General features: G+C 47.5%; 1 protein-coding gene across 1 annotated transcript; it reads left to right on the forward strand.

Moving 5' to 3' along the window:
- Window positions 1–3,200: 3,200 nt before the first annotated feature.
- LOC141999176 (vacuolar protein sorting-associated protein 29-like) lies at window positions 3,201–7,325 on the forward strand. Its single transcript, XM_074972324.1, has 4 exons — window positions 3,201–3,312; window positions 4,190–4,381; window positions 5,821–6,056; window positions 6,808–7,325. Exons 1-4 carry the CDS (start codon window positions 3,310–3,312, stop codon window positions 6,923–6,925), a joined length of 549 nt encoding a protein of 182 aa, XP_074828425.1. The 5' UTR covers window positions 3,201–3,309; the 3' UTR covers window positions 6,926–7,325.
- The last annotated feature ends 15,271 nt before the right edge of the window (window positions 7,326–22,596 follow it).

Consider the following 22,596-nt stretch of genomic DNA (forward strand, 5'->3'; position numbering starts at 1 on the left):
AAGCCCGTTGCCAATTGTGTCCACATATCTATTCAGGGGATACCATCATAGGACCTAATCACATCAGCCATTCTCTCAGAGGCTCGTTCACCTGCACATCTACCAATGTGATATATGGCATCATGTGCCAGCAATGCCCCTCTGCCATGTACATTGGTCAAACTGGACAGTCTCTGCGTAAAAGAATAAATGGACACAAATCAGATGTCAAAAATTATAACATTCAAAAACCAGTCGGAGAACACTTCAATCTCTCTGGTCACTCAATTACAGACCTAAAAGTGGCAATATTACAACAAAAAAACTTCAAAAACAGACTCCAATGAGAGACTGCTGAATTGGAATTAATTTGCAAACTGGACACCATTAAATTAGGCTTGAATAAAGACCGGGAGTGGATGTGTCATTACACAAAGTAAAACAATTTCCCCAGGTTTATTCCCCCCCGCCACTGTTCCTCACACGTTCTTGTCAACTGCTGGAAATGGCCCACCTTGATTATCACTACAAAAGGCTTTTTTCTCTCCTGCTGGTAATAGCTCACCTTACCTGATCACTCTCGTTACAGTGTATACGGTAACACCCATTGTTTCATGTTCTCTGTGTATATAAAATCCCCCTACTGTATTTTCCACTGCATGCATCCAATGAAGTGAGCTGTAGCTCACAAAAGCTTATGCTCAAATAAATTTGTTCGTCTCTAAGGTGCCACAAGTCCTCCTTTTCTCTTTACACAAACCATGGTACGTGTCCCGTACCATCCAATGTAGACATGATGTCTACCCTCACGGTCCATGCCGCCCATCTAGGTATTATCTAGCGTATTTCAAATGAGGAGAAATAGCAGTTTACAGAGTTGCAGAGACGCAAGCTGAGATCATTATCTGCTTTATTTAGTAACTGAAGGTGGGCTGTGAATGCTGCTGCCCAGCTGTGCAGATGACCTCCCTGGGGACTGAGGTCCCGCAATAGGTGCATCAATGGAAAGAGCAGACCCCTGTGACTCTTTGCTATTTCCATCTTCAGGGCTTTGTTGTTCCAGTGAATGTACATCAGCTCACTGAGGCTAGAGCCTCACAGTCCATGCTTCTGGTCCTGGAGATGGGAAAGTCCCAGGTTGCTGGTTTTCTTTTCACTGCTCAGGGAAGCTTGGATGTGGGATGGAAACTGCTTAAATCCTGCTCTGTCCAGCAGCAGGACATGTGAACAAGGGCCAGTCTGGGTTCATTTGATGACAAAGGCTTAATAGATTAAAAGGGTCCCGTCATTTCTCAGTATGCACAATGGTCACTGAAGGTAGTAGGAGTTCAGGTATGTCTAGGAGTTCAGGATTTTTCCACCTACAGAAAGGAATGGGAGGATATTATGGAGACTCTGCTTCATGACTTCTAGAAGAGATTTTCTGGGGGATTTTCTGGGAATAAATACAGAATAAACTTCAGTTTGCATCCATCTAATTCTCCAGAAAGTAGCAGAAAACCAGTATTAAAAACTTAACTGACACAGAGGAATTCAGGACTTGATGGAGAGATGGACCTGAACTAAAACCTGGGCGTGAACTTCCCTGAAGTCTGTAAATGGTGTAAGGATTTTATACCCTAGTTGTGTGTATCAGGCTTCATTTTGCAGTGGTCAGTGGTGGGACGGGGAAGAGGAAAGCTCTCTGAAAAGTAAGAGCAGGCAGTGCTTAATTTGTGCCAGGGCTGAGCCCCATCACTTCTAGGCTTGCAGTTCATAGCCCCCGGCTCTGGCCACTCTGGGCTTGCTGCATCAATTATGAATGTAAAAAAATTGCTTGAGCCCCAGTACCTCATTGCTTGAGCCTTGGCATCTCGTTCATTATGAATTAAGCACTGAGAGCAGGGAAGTCAATAAACTAGTGTTTCCCCTTCATTGAGCTCAACTCACTTACAAGGATGATCCATCCTTTATCTGACTCAGGGGCAGGGAGGTGCAGACATCAGCAGCCAGTGAGCAGGGGGCAGATTTGCATGAAGGGGCGGTTCTCCAGCTCTGGGGGTTTAAAAGCGAACTGGAGAGTCCCAGCCAAAGACCCATTTGCCTCAGGAAGACGAGCTCCTCTGGATTCCTCACCATGGCCTGGGCCCCTCTGCTCCTCACGCTGCTCACTTACTGCACTGGTAGGTGGAGGGTTTTGCTAATAACAGTTGTCATCACCTTTAGCTCTTCTCTTTCTCTTATTCCAATAAATGGGGGAAACGGCTCATCTCACAACATTCTCTTTGCTACTGATTTTGTTTCAGGATCCTTGGCCCAGTTTGTGCTGACTCAGCCGCCCTCCGTATCAGTGTCTCCTGGGCAAACGGTTACGATCTCCTGTGCCAGGAGCAGCGGCAGCATCAGCGGTAGCTGGAATTCCTGGTACCAACAGAGCCCTGGCCGAGCTCCGGTACTGATTATATATGAGGATAGCAAGCGGCCCTCAGGGATTCCAAGTCGATTCTCCGGTGCCATTGACAGCTCTGCCAATGCTGCCACTCTAACCATCTCTGGGGTCCAAGCTGACGATGAGGCTGATTATTACTGTTCTGCAGGGAGTCACAGTGATTCAGACACATGAGGAACTGAGACAAAAAACGCCCTTCCTCTGACCCATGCTGTGCTCTGTGCAGGCTGGTGGCGCCGAGCTCCTGAGATCATTCCACTTTCAGAAAGGGAAAACAGAACGGGAAACTCTGTTTTTGTTTCTTTTTGGAGAACGAATGTTGATTTGGTCCATGAACATCAACACCAGGAGATGCTGGATAGTGTGAAATATCCCGTTGGATGCTCAGTGCCTGAATCTGAGCAGGAGCCTGCGATCTGGACGGCAGCGGTGGCCTGGGTTTGTGTTTTGTCAAAGGCCCTGGACAGAAACAGAAAGAACTGGACTCCGACTCCCCCACCCTTCCCGGCCCCAGCCTCTGGCAAGGGGAAGCACTTGCTGGCAGACCCCTTTCCATGGCATGGTTACAGTCACAGGCCCAGGTGCAGGGCTTTGGGTCTGACCAACCCCTGGGGGAAGGTGAAGCCAGCCCCACACCCCGCATCGCCATGGCAACGTCTCCCAAAGAAATCAGCCTCGAGCCCAGGCTGTTCTCCTGCAGGCAAAGGGCAGCACCGCCCGGGCTTCACTTTCCCCAACGCGCATGTGCAGACGCCCCAGGCTAATAGGCTTGTTTCCGCCCTCCGTGGGACCGTGGTGTCACGTGTCTCACGCTGTGCCCTGTGATTGGCTGGGCGGGTCACTCTCTTTCTCTGCGCGCTGGCTCCCCCGGAAGCGGCGACTCGAGCGGAGCTGGGGGCAGGATGGTGAGCGGGGCGGGGCCCGGCTGCGCTGTCTCTGAAGTGGCCCGGGGCGGGGGGCGCAGCTGGAGAGGCGGCGCCGGGGGCTCGCAGCCAGAACCGGCCCCGGGCGGTGGCCCAGCAGGGGCTGGGCTGGGCTGGGCTAGTCGTGTGAGCCGGGGGGGGCTGGGCTGGGTCGGGTCGGGCCGAGCCGGGGGGGGCTGGGCTGGGCTGTGTGAGCCGGGGGGGGCTGGGCTGGGCTGTGTGAGCCGGTTGGGCTGTGTGAGCCGGGGGTTGGGGGCTGGGCTGGGCTGGGCTGGGCTGTGTGAGCCGGGGGGGGCTGGGCAGTGTGAGCCGGGGTGGGGGTGGGCTGGGCTGGGCTGGGCTGTGTGAGCCGGGCGGGGGCCTCTGAGCTGGGCTGTGTGAGCGGGGCTGGGGGGCTGGGCTGGGCTGTGTGAGGCGGTGGGGGGGCTGAAGTGTTTTCTTCTCCTGGCTCTTATTACCTACTTCTCATTCGCTGTAAACATGTAAATAAATATCCTGCAGTGATAGCCTGCATTCCTCATTGGCAGCTGCACAAATGCAAGTACAATAGTGGCCCTGCTGCAGAATCTGAGTTTGAGAAGCTGCAGGATTTCTAGCTGCACTATTTTGTATGCTGGAGCGGCCTCTTGTGCTTCAGTAATCTTCAAACTGCTGTCAGTGGCTTATGTGTTTGGAGACTTTTTGTCAAATGGTCAGATCAACCTGAGTAGAAATGAATTTTGTTTTTAATCCCTCCTGGAATCTTCTTACTAATGGACAGTCAGTAAAAACAGGACAAACAGCTGTTGAATGTCTCTCACTCCTTTTTTGTTGATGTAGTAATTTTAAATACTTTTCATGATCCCTGACCTCAAATAAGCTGGTGTTAGTATTAGGAGACCTTCACATCCCACATCGATGCAACAGCCTGCCAGCTAAATTCAAAAAACTGCTGGTCCCAGGCAAGATCCAGCACATCCTCTGCACTGGAAACCTCTGCACCAAGGAGAGCTATGACTACCTCAAGACTCTGGCTGGGGATGTTCACGTTGTCCGAGGGGACTTTGATGAGGTAACGACCTCTCTCTAAACAGTGTCTCTGTGTGTGTGTCTAGCATGCAGGTGTAACATTTGAATGACTTTCTCTAAACCGCTTCACTTCAGTGTCATTAAGATGGCGTTAGTCATTCTTGCATTGAGTAACATGCTGGGGACAAGAAACAGAGTACTATGTGATTATGAGATCAATGACTTTTAAAAGTTTAGTTTCTCTCACCCCCCACCCCACCCATACACAACAAGACTAAAGCCACCTCTTGGATTTGTGCATGTTTGTGTAATGCAGTTCATATCATTGTATTTGAGTCATATCTGTGTAAAAATAGCTAGTCTTCTGGCTCTGTTTTCCCTCACTATTGCCAGATTGAAGACCCTCTGATCTCATTTGCTGCTTTTGCAGAGATTCTGTGATTTTTTTTTTTTTTTTTTTTTTTTTGTAACGCTATGATTCAGGCTAAGTTTTTGTCACGGATATTTTTAGTAAAAGTGGGGGACAGGTCACGGGCTGTCGTGAATTTTTGTTTATTTCCCCATGACCTGTCCCTGACTTTCACTAAAAATATCCCTGACAAAGGGGTAGGCGGGTTCAGCACCCACTGCTGCTGGGGCTCCTGGGTCCCCCACTGATGCGGTGGGTGGGAGCTCCGCGGTCCCCCTGCCCCTGGGGCTGGGCTGCTGCAGGGTCCTTTGGCGGCTGGGGGCTGGGCTGGGAGCTGTGCTGGGTCCCGGTGGTTGGGAGCTCCAGCCCCAGGACGGAAAATGTCACTGAGTCAATGGAAGTCACGGACTCCGTGACATAGTCGTAGCCTTAAGTATCATTAAGCTTGGAAAGTTTAGATTTTTGTCGGTAAATGTTAAACATCAATTTCACCATATACACAAAATAAGCAAAAAATATTTCCATCGATGATGATCAAAATTTACAGCTAGGCAAAATAAGAGAAATGCTGCTTGAGAACTTATTAGAGTTTGATTTTCAAGATATTTATTTTGTATATGTTGATGTAATGTTGGAAGCTTGTGTTTTATCTGGTATAAAGCTTCTGGAATTTCCACATACACTGTCATTAAATAATTGTCTGACTCCTCCGCCCCAAAACTTCCTGCTACTGTAAAAATAAACATTGATATCCACCAAAATTATAAATATTGAATTCTGCCAAGCCTATCTGTATTTAACACTATTTTGGAACAGTAGGGTAATACCATGTTAAGTGTTTCTGTAAGTTTAGCCCATTCCCACCAACTTCCAGTCTGTTCCTTGCAAAAGAATGCAGTTGACTCCTGCCTGGATATGGAGCCAATGTTGAGTGGATTCTGCATGATGAAGCTGAGAAGAACGTAGTTGCCCGTAAAGGCATTACTCAGTCATTTGCTCGGAATGAATAAATGCAAATGGACTTTCTCCTGGTGAAGGAGTATATATAACCTGCGCTGTATGTTTATTTTTAGAACCTGAATTACCCAGAACAGAAAGTTGTAACTGTTGGGCAGTTTAAAATTGGTCTGATCCATGGCCATCAGGTTATTCCGTGGGGTGACACGGCCAGCCTGGCACTGCTGCAAAGGCAGTTGGATGTGGACATTCTGATTTCAGGGCATACACATAAATTTGAGGCATTTGAACATGAAAACAAGTTCTACATCAATCCAGGATCGGCCACGGGAGCCTATAATGCCTTGGAGATGTGAGTTAAATAAGTTTGGGGATCTTTATACTGCACCCATAATATCTGAGCATTTATTTTATATATGTATAGTTCTGGTGCGCCCATGACGATGATACTTAGGTGTCTATCTTAACTGTTTGTGGTTACAAGAGGCTTTAGATACCAGAACAATACTTTACCTCTTCTCTTTAGAAAGCTTAATATATGTATTGCATTCTTGAATCATTTCTCAAGGATGGCTTAGGTCTAGTGAAGGAAATGCTGAAAATAGCTGCTCAGCATTTACACATGTTTGTTGTTGTCTATTCCCTTTGAATCCTAGGACTGGAAAGTTCTGAAAAACTAAAGCCTTGTATTAGTCTATATCAAATGGAATAGAGACAACGGTGGTCTGATTTTTCTGACATTCCCGTTTAGTGATATATGCCAGAGATGGGGCAGCTTCAGTGGGAAAGATATTTTGGGGAGGGTTCTATGCTAACATAATGTCACTGCACTGAAATTCCCAAAAAAGTTTTGCTGTTGATTTCAAGGATTATTCTAGTGTAACTTCAAAATCCCTCTGCCTGGGATGAATTGTAGCTGCAGTTTCTCCAAGTGTTGTATTTCCCACTCTTCTGCAGTAGACCATTCTCGCAATGCAATTTCTAAATCCGATTCCTTGGGACAGTTCATGCTTTGTCAAAGTGAAGGTCTGTTAAAATCTAACTGCAATGCTGTTGCTTCTCTAATTGTCAGATACATGAACCAAAATGATTTTTCTTTCCAGAAACATCATTCCTTCGTTTGTACTGATGGATATCCAGGCATCCACCGTTGTGACTTATGTGTATCAGCTCATTGGAGATGATGTGAAAGTAGAAAGAATTGAATACAAAAAGCCCTAAAGCAAAACGTCCATGTCCACTGGTGCTTTTTTTCCCATTTCTCGTTCTCTTTTCCTGTCAAATCAACTAACTAAACAGTCATGATCCACAGACTTTAGTGCAACACTTTATTGGACAGTTTACACACTAACACTATCAGTTTTCACTAACTGCTGCTTGTAAACTTATTGTAAACCATAAAAGCGTAATTAGTTTACAGTACATAATTTCCAAGCACACGTGTCACACACTGAACTATCTTCTATGTATAAAATGGCTAAGCTTGTAAATATCCAGTGTTACCGCAGCTGTTAAGACGGACTGATCTCACATGCATGACTAGATTGTAGTCGTTTGAGACCAAACTTGTTACATAAATTATTCTAACCCTTAATATTTAAATAAACACTTATCTCCTCTATTTGCGTAATTTGCCTGCCATGAATATATATTTTATAAGGAAATGCGTTGGGCTGGAATTAGAGCATAACTTCTCAAAGTGCTTAAAGACCACTGGTGCCATTAAGTACTCTTAATTTTTTTAAATAGCATGTATTCAACCTGCCTTTCTAATAGAGGTGACTGTGTAACATGTGACGTGGCCAGAGCAGATGAATAAGGTACAGACCCCATGGTTAAAGTAAAAGGCCACGACTTTTCCTGTATTAGAAGATGGTTGCTGAACAGCTTCCTACCCAAGCTAAACTGCAGCTAATAGTCTGATTTATGCCCTTGCGTTAGCAATATAGGGCAAGTCAGTTCTGTAAAGAGGAAGCTTCCTGTTGCTTCTCCCCTGCTCCCATAAGCCAAACAAAGAATTTTTTCCATCTTTCTCCCTCTGTAATTCCTCTTGTAAGGGTTGAATGTCCCGGCTAGCACTATTCCAGTCTGTGCAAGGCACTGAAGTCCATTCCTTCCCTGCACTGCGTGTCTAGTCTCTGCTACCATAGAGCTTTTAGCATGGACACTGCCCCTCCCCTACCCTGCTGTGCAGAGAAAAAGCTGCAAAGGCATCCCCGGAAATCGTCCATAAACATGTTCGACTTGACCGCAGAGATCTATAGGCCATCTTCTCTGAACACCTAGGGGAAGCTTGTGAAATCTTGTACTGAATGACCACCAAAGTTTGGAGGTACTTGGTCATCTCACTGTTTCACAGTGGTTCTCTGCTTTATCTGCGTCCAAATGATCTGACCAGAGAATCCTCACGTTGTCTAAGCAGAGCGAAATCCCTCTTTTTCCTGATGGCTAGTGTGACAAAGCTGTTTTCTAGCCAACGGGCCATGCTGATGAGCAATGGGTAAGAATGAAGAGTGCAGGAGCGGCAGTAGTATGTGCTGCTATGTGTGGCCTCAGTGAGTGATGCTGTGTCATTTAATACCAGAGCCAAAGAGAAGAAGTTACTTTAATCACTGCCTCCTTGTCCTTTGCGTAATGTTTTCCCCTGTGCCTTGTTGTTGATAGCATTTGTGATGCCCAGTAAGTGAAATGAGATGCAGCAAACCACAGACTGCTGAAGTATCTTTGCATTAAGTGCTGTTGGTATTGTTCATGTTTCTTTTTCTTGAAGATTAATTTGAACAGAGTTTGCATGGTTGACCCTCTTCTCCTGCACCTGTAGAGAAAATAGATCTGCTATTATATTAATCTGAAACCACTAGGTCCACACTCTCTTCTCAAATCCCTGCTCTTTGCTCTGCAGAAGGCTGCCTGTTCTGATTCATTCTCTGGTATAGGACACCTTTATCTCCCATCTCTCCCAAATCCATTGTAGTGATTTATTGTCTGTATTACCATAGCACCTAGGAGCTCTAGGCATAGACCCCATTTTGAGAGCTGCTGTGCTAGCCTGTAATAGGGTTGTTGTTACAGGGAAAGCAGTGCCCAGTGGACACTTCACATAAAGTTGGCTCTAAAAGCTTTTTTGGTTTTTCTGTGGTGGGATAAGTGGAACTGGAAGTCAGTTAATCCCACCCAGTGAGGATTTCTAGACTCAAGTGAGCTGAGCATGAGATATGAACCTAATTCACACCAGAGACACCGAAGGAATTATGCATTTTCTTCACACCTCAGTTTAAAGGTGCAACTTCTTTCTCAGCTCCACTGAGAGGGTCTAATAATTTCTCTGCTTTTCCTCCCAGGTCCAAATTATTCTCTTATTCTCCTCCTTCCTCCAGGGCATCGGGTCACTTTCCGTAGGCAAAGAGAGCTGGGGATGGCTTTCTCTGGGACCCATCAACACCACCCCTTAGGCTAGGGCTGTGTGATCTGGAGGAATGAGCATGGGGCTGGGAGGCAACAGGGCCTGCAGTTCTGATCCTGGATTTGTCAATTACACTGTGTGTAATTGGCCAGTCAATTCACTCCCTGTGCTATGTGGGAGAATAATACTTCCCTAAGCACCCTGGAGGAGGGTTGGGACAAGTAATTACCTACCACTTCTACGGTGCTTTGAACGAGTAAATAACGATAAATATGTGCCAAGTGTTATCAATATGAGATGGGCAGAGGAGTCACTAGTGCCAGAGGACAATGCTCCACTATTCGATTCCTGTTTTCTTGTATCTGAGCCTGTTAAAAAAACGATTCATTGTTACAAATGCCAGTTATTCCAGACTCTTGTTGTATGATGAAAACAAAGCCTTCTAAAGGATTTATATATGGAGGTGGGGCAGAATTTGATATAAGGGAGACAGATTCATTTGTAGTTTTCTTTGAAGCTGGCTGGGGAGTTCTCTGCAATGTTACAGGCAAAAAGGAAGGCAATTAGTTTGAAGATAAACGAATACCAGTTAACCCCTCTTTTTACCTGTCCTCTCTTCCCTCCCGACTGTAACTTGTAAAGTGTTTCCTGTTGTTTGATATCAACCCATTACGCTTTGTCTGAGCTGGAGTTCATAATGAGCAAGTTTCTCATCGTGATTGAATTAGATTAATACAGGGTGACTCTTGTGCATTCTGCATTTCTAGTGTGAAATGAAGCTGGAGAATGCGCAGAGGAATTTTTGCTCCTGTGCACTTGGCAGACACAAATATCTTTCCCTGGCTCTGCGTGTGTGTGTGGAATGGTGAGATCACTGGCAATTTTCCAGGGCAGCTACTGGGGTCAGTATTTTCTCAGCACAGAGAGGATGTTTAGAATTCAGAGTGTGTATCACATAATGAAAAAGGAGCCTAATACATCCCAGGGGCCCTGAGGGAATTAAACTCCCCTCTTTCTCCAGTTCAAACATGCAGCTGATTTCTCAGGCCCTCTTTCTTTACACTTTATATTTCCCAATTGTTTTCTTTCCCTATCACATTTTCCTCACCCAGACCCCTGCGTCAGCTGGGGCGCATCTGCTCTCTGGGAGCAGGAGTTGTTAGTGGCAGAACTTTGATGCCAAAATAAGAGCCTGCCAGAAGCACATCTAAGCCTGGCCACTCAGGTGCTGATCCTGCCAGGCCTGGGTGGCTTCTGGAGAGCACAGCCCCCTCCACTCCAACGGCAGTCACCAGGAATGGTGGAACTGGGCCACTCTAGAGTACTGCATTTTTCTGGGCCTACTTTTGTGTACAGAGTTACTGCTATTCTGTATGCAAATTGGGTATCTACACACAGAGATGACGAGTTGAGTGCCTAACCCACTGCATACACAACAAACATTTGGTGAGTGCACAACTGTGGTTATTACACACGTAAAGAAAAGTGCACAAAATGCACAGGCAAAAATGAAAGCAGACTTCAGGGCTCAAATTCCTGAAAGTCATTCCCCAGATCGACTAGGCCTCAGGGAGTTGGGTCAGTTGCTGAGGATGATAATGAAGTAGAAGTTCAATATTGGGGGAAGCTGACGTTTGGTACAATTTCAGGCAGTGTAAGGGACACTCAGATACACAGTGCAGTGTCTTATCAATAAAGGCAGTAATAAGGATAATGGAAACCTGGATCCTGCTCATCTGTCATGGGTTCTTTCCTGAATTAGGATGTCCCTGGACACTATGAGCATTTATATATATAAGGGGAGAGTGACGCTATTTTAGCTGAGTTCATCTGTCATGCTGATAAGTCAATATCCTCCAAAGGAAAAATTATGAACAGAGTCAAATTCTGTTCCCACTTGACATCAGTGGGGTTGCCTGGGTGTTATTAAGGGCAGGATTTTGCCACTCTGCTTAGCTGTACATTATAGTGGCTATAGGAGGGGAAGAAATGAAAGTTTACCAAGACCTTCCCTGCAAGGAACTTTTGTGTGAAGCTAGGAAATTTAGTCACCCCAATATTAGAGAGTAGAAATCATGCTGCCCTTTTCTGTGTAATGGCCACGGTATCCCTGCAGGTTTCTATCAGGAAAAGTGAATGACTTCCCCTTTCTGTCCCACTGGGTTTGAATCCCTCAATAAAGAGAGCTTCCATTTAACTGCAGCTGCATTGGGGGGAGGGAAGGGGGGAATGGAGGCTGTGAAATGCTACTGCAGCCACTGAATAGCGAACAGATTTGCATGAACAGATTCTCCAGCTCTGGGGATTTAAGAGAGAATCGGAGGGTTCCAGCCAGAGACCCGTTTGCCTCAGGAAGCCGAGCGCATCTGGATTCCCACCATGGCCTGGGCCCCTCTGCTCCTCACACTGCTCACTTACTGCTTAGGTGTAATGGTGGGGTGGGTTTACACACAATCTGCTTTGATTACTTCCTTTATAACTCTCATTTGTTTTCATTTGTTTTCAGTTTCTTTCTCCTTGATTCTATTTCAGTATGCAGCCAAAATAGAGGGTTAATTGTGATAGATTAGTTCCTGTCCTCCTTGCTTCGAGGGCCAGCTTGCAGCCCACGCTGACCCAGCCGCCTTCAGATTCAGTGTCCCCAGGCAATGCTGTGAAACTCTCTCGCACTCTGAGTAGTCAGCACGGTGGCTATGTCATCTCCCGGTACCAACAAAGGGATGGCCAGGTCCCTCCGTTTCTTTGATACAATGCTAGCACCAAAGGAGATAGTGTCCCAGATCGATTCACTGTTTCCAGCTCCGAAGCCGTTCGCTATTTAACCATCACCAAGGTCCAGCCAGAGGATGAGGCCACTTATTACTGTGGTGTACATCACAGTAGTGGTAGCAGCTATGGGTAACCCACAGTGATACAGTCAGAGGGGAACTGAGACCAAATCCTCCCTACACTCAGCCTGTGCTCTGCTGGGAACTGCGCACCATACATGGCTTGGGTTACTCATAAGCCTTTATGCTGTAAGCCCAAAGAAAAGGAGAACAGTGGTGGGCGGGGGAAGGGATTTGCTGGAATCAGCTGTGTTTGTGCACAAGAGCAGAGCAGGTGACACACTGTAAGTGCCCAGAAAAAAGAATACAGAAAAGAGGGTGTTGGTAGTTACTGCGCATAGTCAATAGCTATGGGTGGCCCATCACTGAGTGACAGTTCTAAATGTCTCAACACGGTAGAGCCAATTGGAGACGGAGAAGCAAAGTAGCATGTATCTCTCTGTGTGTTTATATATGAGCTGGTCGGAGTTCCTGTCGTATGTGGCTGGATGATGGGAGATTGCATATAACTGCCTCAAGGGATGGGTCTCAGAATCTGTAACATTTTGGCTGTACATGCGTGTTACGCCAGTCTCTAAGTATTAGGGAAGCCCTTCATAGAAATCAGGTGTGGTCCACCATGAACCCAGAGGGAGTGCTAGAGGGGAGCTTTTGTTATCCAAGAGACTACAGATTGTGTGGAAGCCATGCTTAGTTCTGAGCTAGTTACTTTAAATTGGGATTCTATCTCAGTTATTCAGCTATAGAAACAAGGCAGAACTCAATTAGATGAGAGTTAATAAATCAAAGTTTAAATAGTCTGACCCGAGGTTTGACTCTGCATAGGGCTTTCTGAAAGTCATGCAAAGACAGAGCTCTGCCCTGTACTCCAGCAAAGAATTGAGCTGAAGTGGAGGAAGGGGTTATATTAGTAGCTGTACATAATTTATCCCAATATCCCAGTTACACCTGGGTTTCTGCTTCCAACAGATCAGCTGATTGTTCACTGAGAATTCCACTTCCTCCTCGCTATTTAACAGGGAACTTCTCTTCCTGCTCCCCCTCCACCCTCTGCAGAAGGACAAACAGCTGTTGCCTGTTTCCTCCCTGCACTTGCTCTGAAGGGTTTTGTGGACAGCTCTCCCCACTCAGTGTTCAGTAACCGGGAAAGGCAAGTTATGAATTACACACATGAGGTCTCGTTCACCTCTCCAATGGAGAATTAATATCTTTGTGGTGTCAGTTCCGCCAATATAGTTCATGGCATCTTCTCTGCTTTGATTTTCCTGGTTTGATATTGCCCCTGGATGTTTGTTCCTTTCTATGTGAAGACTCTGGATCTCGCAAACCACCTGGGTCCCAGAGGCCCATCAATGACAAAGAGGAGTAATCTGTCAGTTCCCACAACCCCACTTCCCAGATCTCTCATCAGGTTCCATGCAAATGGTTAGTTTGCAAATTAATGAATATCAGTTCACAGCCTTTCTCCTGCCCCCCTTTACCCTGCCTCCCCACCCAAATGTCAACGTTTAGGCCGGGATATTCAAAGCTGTCTAAGGGAGTTTGCCACCCAACCCCACTGAAATTCTCCATGACTTGGAATCCTAACTTCTTTAGACTTACAGCTGGTCAGAACATGGAATTTTTTCCACTGACCATTTCAACTTTTTGTCAAAATCCCCCCAAATTTCCAGTTTCAGCCGCAAATTTTCTTTTTTCCAACCAAAATAATCATCGTTGTTTTGAGGAAAGAAGACACTGCCTGTGAAAAGTTTTGTTTATTTGAAAACCCCATTTTCCATCAATAGAAAGTTTTCGAGCTGCCCTACTTAGGCTCCTTTGGAAACGCCAGCCGTATACAATGAACTGTAACCTACACCGTGTGACTTGTTCTGGTTTTAACTTCCTGGGGCAGGTGTCAGCGCCCTGTATGGTGTGTAGCAGGCATTCTGAGTATGTGTGCCAGCACGACAGAAAGTAATCAGCACCATAATGGGAGGCTGTGCAATGTTAGGTAGCAAGCCAAAGAAATAAATTTTCAATCAAACACAAACAAATGCCAGAGTGCACTGAATGAGATCAGTTATGATGGATGCATACCCAGTTCAGCTGGACCCGAGGCAACTGTACCCATGGAAAGAGCCCCAAACCGGGAAGCCTTATAGAAATCCCTAGGCATGTTAACATTGGAGCCAGTGTTGCTCAATGGCCAACAGGAAAACATAAAATCATATTGGGCCTGTTGAGATGACGTTGCTGTGGATGGTGTGAATCTGTATGACAGCATGACGTGATCTCACACAGCATGAGGCGGGCAATGCTACGAAAAATCCACCTCAGTGACTGAACGGGCCACTGCAGAAGCAATTGCTATGAGAACAAGGGGCCTGTGATGCAAAGCTCAGACAGCGGAGAGCATTGATCTGTGGTTATTACTATTATTATTAGGAACGTGGAAGAACACCCACTGGGATCAGTAAATACCGACCTTTGTCATGTGGCCAGGTATTGACCTTGCCACCTGGACCAAGATTCTGGCACGGGAGACAGAAAATCAAGTCGTCCGGTATATTGCCGCCACGCCAGGGATCCTTGTTACGGCTCTGAATTTCTGGGATGCACGGAAGGAGGCAATCGTGCAGAGCAAGGCATTTGTCTCCTGTGCACGTGGTAGCTTTGATAAGGTTCATTAGCTCCAGGCCACTCTGTGCATTATGCACAGAGAATATACACACCCCGAGATCTTTCCTTGCCCAATAGTGATGTGCATAGGACACTGTTAGTGAAATCTCTAGCAATTCTCCAATGCAGTTAGCTGATGGGGAGGGGTATAAACACTTTCCCAGCTTAGAAAGGGTAGTTAGGATCCAGGGTGTGAAACCCATAATGAAAAATGAGCCTAATTCACCCCAGGGGCCCTGAGAGAATTAAACTTCTCCTTGTGTCCAGTCTGAGTGTGCAGCCTATTTTTCAGGTTCTCATTCTTTACATATTTTCTAAAGTTGTGCTTTCTATGTTGTGTTCCCCTCACCACCACCCCTGCCATCGACCGGAGCACGTCAGCTCCCTGGGGTCAGGGCATTGGCAGGGATGGAACTGTGCCTCTGGAATTTGGTTCTGCCAGGAACACATCTGAACCTGGCCAGTGAGCGCCTGATCCTGCAGGCGGCTGAGCAGCTCCTGGGAGGTGCCAAAGCTCGCAGCTCCCACTGCAGGCCCTGGAAGTGAAGGGCAGGCAGTGCCTTGCTGAATCAGGCCCATGTGGAGTACAACAGAAGATGCATCTCTCTGTCCACACTTCCCACTGTCCGCAGGCTTCCAAACCCCAACCATTTAGCCTCTCATTATAAAAAGCAGGGGCCCTTTAAAGGGCTTGTTTATTGCCTGGATTAGTGCATGTCGTCCACTTCAAACTGGTAACAATGGTCCAAATTCTGCTCTTGCTTACAGCCATGGTTCAGTGGCCTTCCATGTGGGTAATCAAGTGCTGAATTTAGCCACTGCTTCCAGCTGCAGCTGTATATTATAGCCTTATATTGTAAGGAGACTGCATAGTCTAGGGACTACAGGAGAGGAAGACATGAAACCTTCCTAGCGCCACAAGAAAGTCCTGTGCAGGGAAGTTATTTATTCTCCCCAGTACAGCAGAATTCATGCTGCCCTTTCCTGTGTGGTAGCTAGGATACTTCCGCAGGTTTCCATCAGGAAAAACAAATGATTCCCCTTTCTGTCCTCTCTGGGTTTGAGTGCCCCCGAGAGCTGAGCTCCCATTTAAGAGTTTTTGCGTTTCTCAGGGGGACTGCAGCCAGTGTGCAGGGGGCAGATTTGCATGAAGGGGCCATTCTCCAGCGCTGGGGGTTTAAGAGAGAATCGGAGGGTCTCGGCCACAGACCCTGTTTACCTCAGGAAGCCGAGCTCGTCTGGATTCCCCACCATGGCCTGGGCCCCTCTGCTCCTCACGCTGCTCACTTACTGCTCAGGTCAGCAGGGAGGGTTGACTTGTCCCAAAACTTTGACCAAGGACTGTGATTATTTTGTTGTAAATTCAGACCAATCAAATGGTTTTTTGGACCATTTCTGCTGTTGAAATGTAAAAGCAGCAGATCAGTGGTCTGAGATTTTCAAAACATTCCTGGGGATTAATCTTGGCTTGTGCAGCCAAATTTCTTGCCGTCCTTTGAACATCCCTACCATGAGACTTCGTAACAGATAATGGGATGTGGGGATACTCGTCATTTATATAATCCTGTTTTTATTCTTGTTTAGGTTCCAGTTCACAGCCGGTGCTGACTCAGCCCTCCTCAGAGTCTGTGTCGCCAGGACAAACAACCAAACTGTCATGTGCCATGAGCAGTGGGTACAGCCTTAGCAGTTACAATCTGTATTGGTACCAACAGAGATCTGGCCAAGCCCCTCGCTTTGTGCTGTCCGGAACCAGCAGCAGAGGTGATGGGATCCCAGACCGGTTCACTGGTTCCTGCTCTGGCAATGTTGGTTATTTAACCATCACCAATATCCAAGCAGAGGATGAGGCTGATTATTATTGTGCCATGTGGTATGGCAGTGGGGGAGTGTCCCACCATGATAAAGTCATATGGGGAACTGAGACAAAAACCTCCACTGCCCTTCTTCATCGTGCATCCTGTTGTGAGTCCACTGGATAGGGAGTTTGGTCTAAGAGGGAGGCGGAGTCAAACTATTCCTCCAAAGAGATATTTTCAAAATGATTCATTCAGATTATTCAGCAAAATTTTGATGAACGGAAACATTCAAAAAAACCGGTGCCTTGAACCGTTCTCAGCCAGAACAAGGAGCTAAATAGGAAGCAAAATTTGTCATGAATGAATCGTCCGGCTCTGCTGAATGGGAGTGGTTGATGGGAGTCACAAAGCTGAAATTACAAGCTCGAATTAATGTGCATCGTTATCAATAACTCAGAGATTGGGTTGAAGTGAACCTGTGACCGGAGCTGGCGAAGAGACCACCCCCTGCGACTCCCAGAAGTGAATCCAAGAAAAGGTTCCATGTGGGAGAAATGTCTTTGAAAAGCTCTTGTCCATTACCCAGTTGTAGACATTTTGATGAAGTGAGGAGCAACTGTGTGAATCAGAGCAGGCCAGTGGCTGGCAAAGATTGACATCGTGATAGTAGGTGATGGTAGGTGTTTAACAGAGGGTGAACCCTGGAATCATTATGTCTGGGAAGGACTTTTGTGAGGTCTGGCTGGAACAGTAAAAAGTGTTGTTCTTAAGTGCTGTTCTCCTATTTCCCAGCCATGCTATTTTGCACCCATCATTTTAATCACACTGCGTTACACACACTGTTAGTCTCATCACCGGCTTGCCATAATCATTTAATTGGTTGAAATCACTGATAAATCTAAGAACATCTGGAAACTTTTGGCTGCCAGCTGTGAAGCTTGTGACACTGCAGAAATATACTGGCAGATGCCTTTTCAAAGGCGGCTTGAGGGATGTATATTGTCAAATGAGGCTGTTAGGGGCATGGGAGGCATTCCAGCAAGAACTGCAAGCCAGAATACAGAAGTCCATTCCCAGAGCATTCTTTGTGTCCTGCAGGTTTCACACTTCAGTTCTGAGGGCTCCTTGTTTGCTGTAATCTAGACAAAGGTTCTCCAACTTTGTCACGGGGGGACCACATCTGAATGGAGAGATTGTCTTGTGGGATATTTTGCCTCCCATTCATGATTGTGATGATCACCTCCCCTCCGATTTGTGATCAATAGTGTCCCTGTGGCAACCACATGATGATGGTTGACATGGAAATGCAAAAGAACTGAATGTATTTATAGCAATTTTGATGCAATTTAACACCTAGAAATCAGGAGGAGGAGTCAGCACCATGTGGCCAGCCAGCGCTCCTCTCACCACCAGTGAGCATTCCAGGCACCGCAGTTTGAGAGCCGCTGATCTAGACTGTGCTTGTCATTTTCCTAAGCTCCTCCCTGTCCTGGAAGATTTAGCGATCCCTGGTTATTTTTCAAGCTTGGTGCTGGAAATGGTGCCCCGTGTCTCGTGAGTGCCCCCATGTGTCAGGGCCCAATGTTGCAGACATCTTTGTCTCCAGTGCCTGTCCCAAAGTCTCAGCGATCAGCCCTCCAATCTCCTTTCTCGTCTCGCCCAGCTCTGGTGTAGAGCGCTGGCCCCTCAGGCTGCCTCCCTGAGGTCGCTGCTCTCCTGTGGACTCTGGCTCAGGCCCCTGTGCTGAAGCCCCTTTGCCCTCGGTGGCTCCAGACTGCTCTCTCTCCTTTCTATCAGGCCCTGGTGTCCCATAAGTTATTACCTGGTGCACCCCCAGCCCTCTGGCAGAGAAGTAACTAATTAGGTACATCTGTTGCACCTGTGCCATAATTCATTGACTATTAATCCCTTTCCAGCCCCTGAGGGGGTTTCACCTCATCACAGAGGCATATTAAGCTGTATTCTCAAAATTCCTTCAGCCAGGAGTGACTGGCTGGCCCTGTCTATCACAGCTATTGCAATGGATGTTGCAACAAAGCTGGTTTATTCTAGCATCAAGATAAAGCGCTAGGAGAAAGGTGCTCCAGTGAACTGGATAAGAGCAAACAGCTATCTTCACTTGGTGGTTTATTCTGAATATATACAATTGCAGAATGTCCTTTCCTGAGGCTCATTCTTATCAAGAATAAATGACGTCCTAGTGACACGGAGGGCTCCATGCACTCTGCGAAGCTTCATTCCCGCAATGGGTGGTGCTCAGTCTCCCTGCCAGGCACTGAATAGCAGCCGGCATAGCCAAACTGTTCTAACTAGCACAGGCTTTGGGACACAATTCATGGCCCAGGGGTTAATCCCATCATTGGTGGGCTTTGCTCTCCTGTCCAGTGCTGGGAATTGTCACACACACATATGTATGAGGTTTCTGTACAGACCACATCACTCAGCCAGCTGCATCTTTCCACTCCCTCAAGCAGCTCAGGGAGGGGATGGCGTTGGAAAAACCCAGCGGAAAGCCGGATTCCTCAGCATGCCCTGCCCGCACTGAGGAATGCTCAGTTTATTGTGACACCAAGTTCCGGCAAAACCCCTGGGGTCTGTCACTCCGTGCAATCAGTGTGCATGGTCAGGAGCTAATACACTTCAGTGACTCCCTGCCACAGTGCAGTCAGGCTGGGTACTAATTATCATTTAACTTCTATACTGTGGCCTCGTGGCCAAGCAGCTTGGGGCTCCATTGGGCCAGGTGTTGCATGAACAGAGAGTAAATGACAGCCCGTGCTCCAAAAAGCTTGCGGTCTAAAAGCCAACACACAGCAGGTGGGATGAGACAAACAAGTGGCCCGGGGTGGGGGAGACCAGGTCAGAAATCTAACAGGCTGTGTGTGCCATCCTTAGCCGGTCAGGAGCAGTGATCACATCACCGGTGAAATCAATGCCATGTAGGGGGCATGCTGGGAGGGGTCAGCGTTGGCCATTTGAAATGGTGGTGGGAGTGCAGAGATTAATTTGGTCACAGCAAAGAGGGCTAAGTGAGCTTGTGGTTTTGATTTCCAAAGAACCTTTACCAGCAATCTGAATTGCCCGTGCAACTGGGATCCTGATTCCGTGGCGGGAGCAGGAACAAGGGGAGGGCTGCACCAGGGCTGCAATCCCCTAATTCTCCTATTGATAATGCCAGGTCACTGCAATGCAGAGAGGAGGGAAGCACAAGTCCCGAGTGGCTAGGATTTTTCACAGGGATTGCTCAGTGGCTGTACTCAAACTAGTCTGTATGCTCTTTGGGGCGGCGTGTGTGTGTGTCTTTTCGTCCTGTATTTGTACAGTGCCTAGGACAATTGGGGCCTGGGCTCTGACTAGGGCACCAATTCAGATGATAAACAATAGTAATAATAATTACTCAGGTGGGGACGTGAGCTCAATTTATTGTCCCTCCCACTGGCAAAGAGGCAACAGAGGCAAAGCCAAGGCTCGTAGATTCTAAGTCCAGAAGGAACCATCTCGTATGGGCTCCTGTAGAACTCAGGCCATAGAACTTCCCCACACTAATTCCTAGAGCCAATCTTTTAGAAAAACATCCAGCGATAATATAACAAGAGACGAGCTTTTAAGCCACACATACCTCTTCTTCAGTCCTGTGTAAGCTCAAAAGCTTGTCTCCCTCCCCTACAGAAGTTGGTCCAATAAAAGATATTACCTCGCCCACCTTGACTCTCTAATAGCCTGGGTCCAACATGGCGACAGCAACACTGCGTCTAATAAGGTATGTCCTTTTTGGTTCTGGGCTCTAGGAGGCAATGTCTGCCCATTATACTGTGTGTGGCTGGTACTGATGAGCAGGTCCCTGGTGTGTGATGGAATTAGATCAGTGCAGGGCGGTTCGGTGCTCTCTGTGCATCTTCTACGAACAGAAGCAGGCGAATGTGCAGAGGAGGAAGTTTTGCTCCTGCATGCATGGCAGGTTTGACCATGAAGGTATTCGCTTGCTCGTCATGCACAGAGAGCACTCGCACGTGCATATCCTACCCCGCCCAGCAGTGCTGTTTGTGTAATACTGTTAGTGAGATCACTGGCAATTCTCCAGTGCAGTTAGTCATTGGGAGAGGGGTATGTGCCCAGTACAGAGAAGATTTTTAACATCCAAGGTGTGAATCCCATAATGAAAAATGGGCCTAATTCTCTGCAAGAAAACAAAGAGAATTAAACTCCCCTCTCTCTCCAGTTTAAATGTGCAATGTATTTCTCAGGTCCTCATGCTTTAAACATATTTCCCAAATTAGTTGTTTTACTCTCATTGCTCCATCGCCATGGCCCCTGCAATGGGCTGGGGGTGCTTCTGCTCAGTGGGGGCTGGACATTGTCTGGGGTGGGACTTTGACTCTGCAATTAGGTCCTCCAGGAATAAGTCTGAGCCTGGACACTGAGGCCCTGATCCTGCTGGGGGCTGACCAGCTCGTGGGAGGTGCACAGCACTCTCAGCTCCCACTGCAGGCATCAGGAATGGAGAGTGCTCTGCACCTGGTGGAATTGGACCAGTCTGGAGCACAACATAGTCTCTGCTCTTATGTGTGTTTGTTGGGTGCGCTTGTCCACACAGTCACTGCAGTTGTACATGAATCGGTATCTGTGCACACAAATGACTAGACTGGGGCCTGACTATCCATCTCCTTCCATAGCAGGGATGTGTGTGTGCAGCGTTGGGAATTACGCATGCAAAGCAGGTGCACAAATACAAGGGCAAAAATGCAGGCCGAGTTCAAGTTTCAGCTTTTGGAAAGTCAGGCCCCAGGAGTATAGACTGTTCCTCTTTTCTGGTCCCCTCGGGGCAATTGGATCAGGTGCTAAGGGGGGGTCATGAAGTATATGCTCTTCGTTGTAGGGAAGTTGCTATTTGGTGTCACGCCAACCTTTGTAAAAGGCCCCCAGTCAAACAGTGGAAGGCCTTATTAATACATGGCATCATAATAATTATAATGGAAACCCGGGATGCCTCCTGCTCAGCTCCAGGGGCTTCTCTCCAGATCCAGGAGCTCCCCACACACATTGAGCATCTATTTGTGTGAGGGGAAAGAGACACTCCAGGGCTCCAGCTACATTCCTCCGTCAGGGCAATCAGTCACCATCCTCCACTGAAACAACTACCAGCCAGGCCAAATTCTTCTCTCAGGAGACTTCATTCGGGCTCTGTCCAGGGTAGCTGGTCCCTGTGGGTAGACTCAGCCCAGCGCCCTGGAGCAGAGCAGGTGGGGCCAACCCAGCCAGTTAGATGGCTGGGCTACAGCTGGGCCTATTAAGGGCTGATAACGGGTAATGAGCTGAGCCAGGCTGTGCTGGGGGGAGGGAAAGTCACTGTGGAGAAGAGCTAGTGCCTGTGGTGGGCCCCTGGGGCAAGGGCTCAGAGAAGCAGCCCTGGGGCGGCTGCTCCTGGAAGGGAGCAGAACTGACTGAAATGAGGAAGCTGCTCGGAACAAGAGAGCCAGAGACCCTGGGAGGGGTGGCCCTAGGCTAAAGGATGAGTTAAAAGACTGTTTGTTTGCTAACTTCTGCTATGGAAAATAACCCTCCTTGCCAAGGGCTGGGTGTGGCAGCCCTGCTTTGGAGTTTGGGGAGTAGCCTGGCCTGATGACAGGTTCCCGGGGGGGGGGGGGGGGTAAAGGAGAGAATTGTGGCCCTGGGGCTACTGTATTTGACAGGGATTCTAAAGGAGGAGCAAATGAAAGTTTCCCAAGAACTTCCCTGGGAGCCCAGGTGCTAGGTGGTGCCTCAGCACTAGGGTGTGGAATTCCTGCTGCACTTTTCTGTGCAAGGGCTGGAGTCTGACAAATAGCTTCTAAGGCAAGACAAGCAGAAGCTGAAATACCCCCACTGTGCATGGCTAGTCTGGAAGGGGGAGAAGGCCTTTGACAGCAAGGAGACTGGGCTTTTTTTGAGCTAGTCAGACAGTTCTTTTCAGTTTCACTGAAGAAGAATCTCTGTGTTTATTGGGCTCTCACCAGGATATAACAGCGGAGTAACTTTTCCTTCTCATACTCACGAACCCTGTGTAACAGGCTGCTGGGGACACCCAGAGCTGTAAGCCACTGTGTTAGCCAAGAGCGAGCTCTGCTGGAGATTAGACTGTGCATCTACCTGCCACCCCAGTCTGTCTTCCTCACCAGCAAACTCCTCACGGCTCTCCCAGCCCAAACCTCATCCAGCAGATAA

The sequence above is a fragment of the Natator depressus genome, chromosome 15 (assembly GCF_965152275.1).
Source record: "Natator depressus isolate rNatDep1 chromosome 15, rNatDep2.hap1, whole genome shotgun sequence".
In the NCBI taxonomy this organism is placed as follows: domain Eukaryota; kingdom Metazoa; phylum Chordata; order Testudines; family Cheloniidae; genus Natator; species Natator depressus.

Bases quoted from the DNA above. Each gene is read 5' to 3' on its own strand.
- LOC141999176 (XM_074972324.1), top strand. The intron at 4,382-5,820 runs GTAACGACCTCT...GTTTATTTTTAG, and splicing joins TCCGAGGGGACTTTGATGAG to AACCTGAATTACCCAGAACA. The intron at 6,057-6,807 runs GTGAGTTAAATA...TTTTCTTTCCAG, and splicing joins GCCTATAATGCCTTGGAGAT to AAACATCATTCCTTCGTTTG.